The 6,932-nt window shown below is 38.2% G+C and overlaps 1 protein-coding gene across 4 annotated transcripts in view; it reads right to left on the bottom strand.

Moving 5' to 3' along the window:
* Nucleotides 1-4,890: 4,890 nt before the first annotated feature.
* Nucleotides 4,891-6,932, bottom strand: part of LOC103719633 (uncharacterized protein slr1919-like) — a 28,127-nt gene continuing 26,085 nt past the window's right edge. For 3 of the 4 annotated variants that reach the window (XM_039115282.1, XM_026809630.2, XM_039115283.1), the window contains 2 exons: nucleotides 6,178-6,331; nucleotides 4,891-5,398 (listed from right to left, as the gene is read on the bottom strand). In XM_039115282.1, coding sequence (XP_038971210.1) covers nucleotides 4,967-5,398; nucleotides 6,178-6,331 — 586 coding nt within the window. In that variant the 3' untranslated portion in view covers nucleotides 4,891-4,966. The remainder of the gene's footprint in view (nucleotides 5,399-6,177; nucleotides 6,332-6,932) is intronic. The other variant, XR_003388074.2, reaches the window with a different exon arrangement.

Raw genomic sequence — 6,932 nt, 5'->3', positions numbered from 1 at the left:
CTGTATGGACAACTATAGGTAGACGATCAAGCCCTCTGATATAGATAGAAGGTGATATGATTGGAAGATTAAAGTAAGGGACCAGTAAATCTGGCTGACAAAATAATTTGAACGGATATTTACTGATCCACTCCCTGTCATCATGTTAACCCATGTGGGACTTGCATTCGAAGCTGAGATAAGCGGCAATATTGGTTGTTATATTGGTTGTTATCATACCTGCTGGATCATGATTAGGCGTCCAATGTCTATAGAACAAAAGAGGAGGAAATAGATAATTCTAATGCATTTTTTACAATCCTAATAGTATCAATAATGATTCAGTCCAATTGCCTTGCCAGCCTTGTCAAGGGAGGGGAACCAATCCAAAGAAATTATGATGGTTCTTGGATGCACTATTTCAGCATATAAGAAGGAAAGCAGTTCCTCTTGAAGATTTGAGTTTTGTAATATCTCCACTATTAAGATTCTTTTTCCAAATTTTAAACTTAAGCTTGGATCAATCCGGGAAGCCCTGCGGAGAAATCTCAGTGAACCGAGATATGAACAGAGAAATAGAATGCAAAAAATCTCGATGAACCGGGATATGAACCTAGTCTTTGATACCAACCCTTAAAAGTTTACCCTTTAATTATCTTCACTTGTATTAAACAATTCTAATGCATACCATACAACTGTTATATTCGATGACTCTTGGAGAAAAAAGGGAAAATATCTAACTATGCATGCTATACAATTGTTCCCAATTTATAATTATGTTTGCAAAAGTTTTCTTCCAACAGTACATATCCTTAAATTATCTTATCCATCTGCATAAAGTGTCAAGTCTATAAAGAGCAAAATCAGATGATCATAATATTTTCTTGTCGATTCTGCATTGAATCGAAACCCATTTCTGAGGGGGAGCCCTCTCGCCCACTCTGTTTTACTAATTTTGTAGATGAGAAAACCCTTTATAGGATGGGCTTTCATCGGGTAGAGGGTGACTGGATTAGGAGAGCCATAGACCCTGCTGCTTCCCCTTCTGCTCTACATCCAGATATTCTTTCTGTTCCTACTAATTTGCCCTCTAATTCCACACAAATCCCATCTTCATCTACCTGTGCTCCACCAACATCCGGCTTCTGCTTCTACTCCTTTCTAATTGAATGAAGATCTGATAAGGAGCCTAGTGAGCAGCATTGCAGATGAAGTGGCCTCAAGAAATCAAGTTGAATTCACTAGATTATCTGAGCAAATCTCTCAACTGCAAGAGAAACAGATTGCTCTGGAGCAAATGTCTCAAAATATTCAGCAGAGGTTCAATGAGTTAGAGAGGCCAATAGATATCTCGGAGTTTGCCAAGGAGGCTGCACTGCTCAGAGAAAGATCCACTGAGCGGATCATAAATTACATGGGTGAGTTTCATAAACTTCAGAAGAACAAGTTTTCCTCCATGATGACTTCACTGGAGCATGTCACACTTGAGTGAGAGCATTATTTTAATGATCTTGCATCTTCATCTAGACCATCCACCAGTAGACGGCATTCTTCCCGCCATCATGAGACCTCTTCTTCTTTTTCAGAGTGACTATGTACTGAATTGAGCTTCATTTTGGTGTACTTGTGCTCAATGTAAACCTTTTTTTTATATATACAATACAACTCTTTTGTAATACATCTGCAATGAAATGAAATTTCCTTCTGAGCAATTTCAATTTGTGTATTCCTTTTACTTATAATTGATTTAAATGAAATCTACTCCCCTATGGATGAATAACTTTTCTTTTTGCTGATGACAAAAAGGGGGTGAAGAATTAGGAGATGAATTAGTATAAGAATACATTGTTTGAGGGGGAGAAGAAGTATGCAATGAATAAGTAAGAATTTAAGAGAAGAATTAAATTTAATGTGGGATGAATAAAAAATGTTTGGGGTCATGCATTGGTTAAAATTTAAAATTATCATGCTCTGCTACATTGGTTAATTAAACTCGAATGCATTGATTGAATGGAGCTCTGATATATCAAAGCATAAATTCAGATTGAGAAGTTTTTTTTTAATAGTAAATAATGAAATGACAAGTACATGACTTAAGTAAGTATGAGCAAAACAATTGAGTGCATATTATGAATGCTTTTACAATTTCAAGTGAAAGGAGGACCCTTAAGTTTTAAAAGTTTATTGTTCATACCTTTCAACCTTTGGATAAACTAAATTATCAGATTGAATTCATTTTTATTCTTTTGACTCAACTCTTAGTATGTGTAAATTTATTTGCATATACTCAATGTTTTGTCATCATCGAAAAAGGAGTCGTCTCCCGCTTTTGGCGAGTCAACTCCGGAATATCGCGAGCCGTCTCCTAGAAGAGCGCCTGTATAGTACTTCTAAAGATGCCGCGAGTGAGTCGTCTCTCGAAGAACATGAGTCGTCTCCAATTTCAGCCGAGCCATCTCCAAGTCGCGCGAGTCGACTCCAATCTCAACGAATATATTGTCAGGCTGTACAGTCATGTCAGAATGGCTCTTTCACCTCTTCCAACGGCTATTTTTCGAAAATTTAAAGCTCTGAAAAGTGGTTATAAATAAAGTAGAGACGAATACAATAACAAACCAGGAGGATTAAAAGTTAACAACCACCAAAGAAGAGTTAGAGCATTTTCAAAGAGAAAAGAGGAATAATTGCGCCTACATCGATTTCAGAAGTATTCTTCACATTCAAGGCTCGATTTATTGATCCTCAACCACTGGTATATTCAAGAGAGGATTCAGAAAAGGAGAAGCCACATTTTCCTTCAGCTCAAATCTGTTTGAGAGCTTCTTCCTTTTCATATTGCTTATATTGTTAAATCTGCCTTTTTAGAAGCTGTAACTTCTAAACACCTATACTCTAATTTAGTTACTTGATTCAATCAGAAGATTGAACTAAGAGGATTGAGGTTTGTTGGTGAGCCAGTGAAAACCAACGTTATAAGGTTGTGGTTGGTGAGCTGGAAAAAACCAACTGGGTTGGATTGTGAGCCTGGAAAAATAATCGGATTGGTTCTAGTCGGTGAGCCTGTGAAAACCGACCGAGTTCGTTGTGATCTCGTAAAAACAATAAGTTAGGTTGTGAGCTTATAAAACAACCGGGTGTAATCATAGGAATTATAGTGAACTCCCAAGTGAGGCTTGGGGAAGTGGACGTAGCTATAAAATTCTGTACGTTTGTGTTGTGGTTTTTTGAGCATCTCTTCTTTATTGCTTTCTTTATAGGTTGATTAATCTCTTTAATTTAAAATCAAGAAAGCTTTCATAATTTTCATTAGATTAATCCAAAAAAATCTAAGTTTTATTTAGTACCCAATTCACCCCCCTCTTGGGTTGTCTACTGGGCAACATGGGGCCTGTTTGGCCGAAATTGAGTAGCCCCATCGTTGTGAGCAGGACGATCCATTTTGGCCCCCATCACAAGCTTAAGTTTGAAATTTAGAAAAAGAATCTTAATAGTGGAGATATTACAAAACTCAAATCTTCAGGAGGAACTGCTTTCCTTCTTATATGGTTTCCTTCTTATTTCAGTGGCTCGACCGAACCCATGTCCTTTCGAAATCATCCATCCATCCCATCCGCACCCTGCCCCTGCAGTGTCCGTCAGAGCTTGACTAGTTGTCCCTCTTCGGCTTATCACCCATTTAGACCTGTTCGTTCAGCCGAGCAAACTAGGGAGATGTCAAACCAAATTTCTTATCTGAAATGGCGACATTAGTGAGCTGGTTAAAATGCATGGAGTGAACAAGACTACCTTATTGGAATTTGAGTCTGGTGACCTTGTGTATGAATCGAGGGAAGGGCGGCTACTAAACGTTAAAGCAGCTAGCTCCCTCCTTTGCTTTTTTTTGGAGAGGAAAAGAGCATCGCAGCCGGCCTGCCCCCCACCTTTTTTTTTCCAGCCCCTAATAGGGCCCCCCTCTGATAAGGAAGAAAAGTTTATTCACACTTTAATGACAAATTCGGTCCGATGGCTGTTCTCTACTAACCACAAGGATATCGATACTCTATATTTAATTCTCAATGCCATTGCTGGAGTGATGGGCACATGCTTCTCGGTACTGATTCGTATTGAATTAGTCCAACTCGGCGATCAAATTTTTGGTGAGAATCATCAACTTTATAACGTGAGATTGGACGTCGACTTACCTTATTTTTTTTTATTGCTATCCAATCTAAGACAACGCTGATAGCTTGTAGTGAACAACCCCCTTATGAAACGCCTTTGCTTTGGTACTTAAGTAGTTAAGGCGAACAGCCCCCTTGTTACTATGATAAAGTGCGGTCTGCTTGCTGCCAAACCAACCCAGTTCGCCTTTCTTTTGAATCGAAGCTGATATGAAAAGCTTCGATCGTGATAAATAGAGCTCGTCACAAAAAAAAAGCATGATTGTCCCGAGTGTCTGCAGGCGAAATAGAGGCAAGGGGGAAAGCCTAGAAGGGAGCCACAAAAAGCTCTAGCAAATCGAGAGCAGTCCTCTACGGCTAAAAGCCAACAAAAAACCATCATAATTTCTTTAGATTGGTTCCCCACCCTTGACAAGGCTGGCAAGGCAATTGGATTAAATCATTGTTGATACTATTAGGATTGTAAAAAATGCATTAGAATTATTTTTGTCCTCTTTTATTCTATAGACACTGGACGCCTAATCATGATCCAGTAGGTATGATAACAACCAATATTGCCGCTTGTCTCAATTTCAAAGCTTCGAATGCAAGTCCCATGTGGGTTAACATGATGTCAACGAGTAGATTAGTAAATATCCTTTCAAATTATTTTGTCAGCCAAGTTTACAGCTCCCTTACTTTAATCTTCCAATCATATCACCTTCTATCTATATCGGACGGCTTGATCATCTACCTATAGTTGTCCATACAGTTAAGGTGCACATAAAGAAATCTTTCATTTTTGTAACCACTAAGAGTCGGTTTTCCTCTATTTTTCCAATAGCTTACTACATGACAGCAACATGCCTCGGTACAAATGATACAGAGGTAAAGAGTGCCCCTAAGCAGTAGACAAGAAAACGATGCAGTGCAAGTGCTGCAGCTGTCACAAAGATTGTGAAGGAACTCCAAGACAACCTGAGCATCAATATGGGATCTCCTCTTACATCGTGCAGCACCTTGTAAAATATTACTTTCATCCGGCGGTCACTTAGGACTTTCTGCAAGACATATGTAGAAGGTGCAGGTGGTAGGTCCATTTGCCTCTCTTGCTGTCCTTTCACCACAATCACTTGATGATTATGCTGGCCTAGTGCTTCATTCCATCCAACAGCCTTAATCATCCAGTGGCAGATTATATCAGCAATAGCCCAGCTAAGATGTTGACGGATGAAGGTTGCATCTTTAGAAATCATTGCTCCAGTTAAGGATGTTGCATCCTGTTCAATGGAAGAAGCACCAGGTTAGTCTAAGCCTCCTTCAATACCTGATTAACAAATGCATTAAACACAAAGTGGACAACTTGCATGGCTACGGACAAGCGACCGGCAAGCTCAAACTTCCAATTTCTGAAAATAGAAAGATCTAGGATGGCAAAGCTGACAATAATTACATGCATCTTTTGCAAGATTGCCTGATGCCCTCTACCTTTGAGATCATTTGCCTACTTGTGCTTCATTGTTATAAATCAAGCATTCTGCTATGAAGTTGCAGTGGCTACTGAACTACCTAGATGATTATCCTCACTTAACTCATCAACTTTATCCTCACTTACATTCTGTAGATGATCATATAGAATATAAATAGATACTGGAACTTTTCATGTTTGAGGATGTCAGCACGCTTCATCTGGACATTAGTATTTAAATTTTATATATCTTTTATAGTTCTATTTAATATGTTACAACAAGTCAATTCACACTTTAGAAAAACATACTGCACATTTATTTTTAGTAAATACCATGCTGTGGTTTTTATTGTTTGCCCTTGTTAGAGCTCTTTCCCATGTTATCCCTTTCTTATTTGCATTTTGAAGTTCATATATGCATGTGTACAAGTTTCTGGTTTATGTGTTATATGCTCTAAAATATAATGTAGGGGAAAGGAAACAGAACAGCCACATTGAGATAAAATATAACAAATCTGATTTCAAAGCTTGCAAACTTCTACAACAGTGACTAACATGGATGTGTGGTCATGTATAGGTCACAACACATACCGCAGTCATCAGAAGTCTTCTTAGGACGATACCATCCTTTGATGGTAAGAGCTGCAAGATTAGATTTGCAACTTCAAAGACCCCCTCTCGAACATTTTGACTGTATGCAGAGGATTTGCAGGTGAGTAACATGTTATGCACATTTGTACCATTTCTGCATGCAGCATATAGGATACAAGTAAGTTCCTGGCTTGTAAGAATAAAATCAAGGTGAAACAAAAACAAGATATCTGATGTTATGATCAAGTGAAATCAATATAAGAAGTCTCCCAAATCTTTCCTCAAGAAATCAATACACGAAGTAACATAGAATCAAAATTTTATATGTGAGATGGTCTTCAAAGTATCTATGTTCATATCTCAATGCTTCCGTAGAAAATAACTTAATGCAGCTTGCATCCCTAAAATATTTTTCCAGAAAATTTTCAGTTAGAGGAAAAAACTAAAGATTTTTCCCCTAACAATGACAGAGTATCATACAGTCCTTTAATTTGGCTCTTTAGCATATAATTTTTCTGAAAAATGCAGTCCCACATATCTGTTTTGTCTTTTTATATTTCTTCTAGAACTTCTCAATTCCAGTGTTATCTTGGGGCGTTGCTACCCAGTTGCACATCAAACTGCTTTACCGATGACAGTATGCTCTACTTCCTATCCATTCAGACTTGGTGGCAGCACCTCTTTTGCCCATATTTGACCAAAAAATTTCTACATAAGTTTGGTACCAGGTTGACATCCGTCACTTACAGTAATCG

The sequence above is a fragment of the Phoenix dactylifera genome, chromosome 18 (assembly GCF_009389715.1).
Source record: "Phoenix dactylifera cultivar Barhee BC4 chromosome 18, palm_55x_up_171113_PBpolish2nd_filt_p, whole genome shotgun sequence".
Lineage (NCBI taxonomy): Eukaryota > Viridiplantae > Streptophyta > Magnoliopsida > Arecales > Arecaceae > Phoenix > Phoenix dactylifera.
Note: the sequence above shows the minus strand (reverse complement) of the source record. Positions and strands in the feature narration are given on the sequence as shown.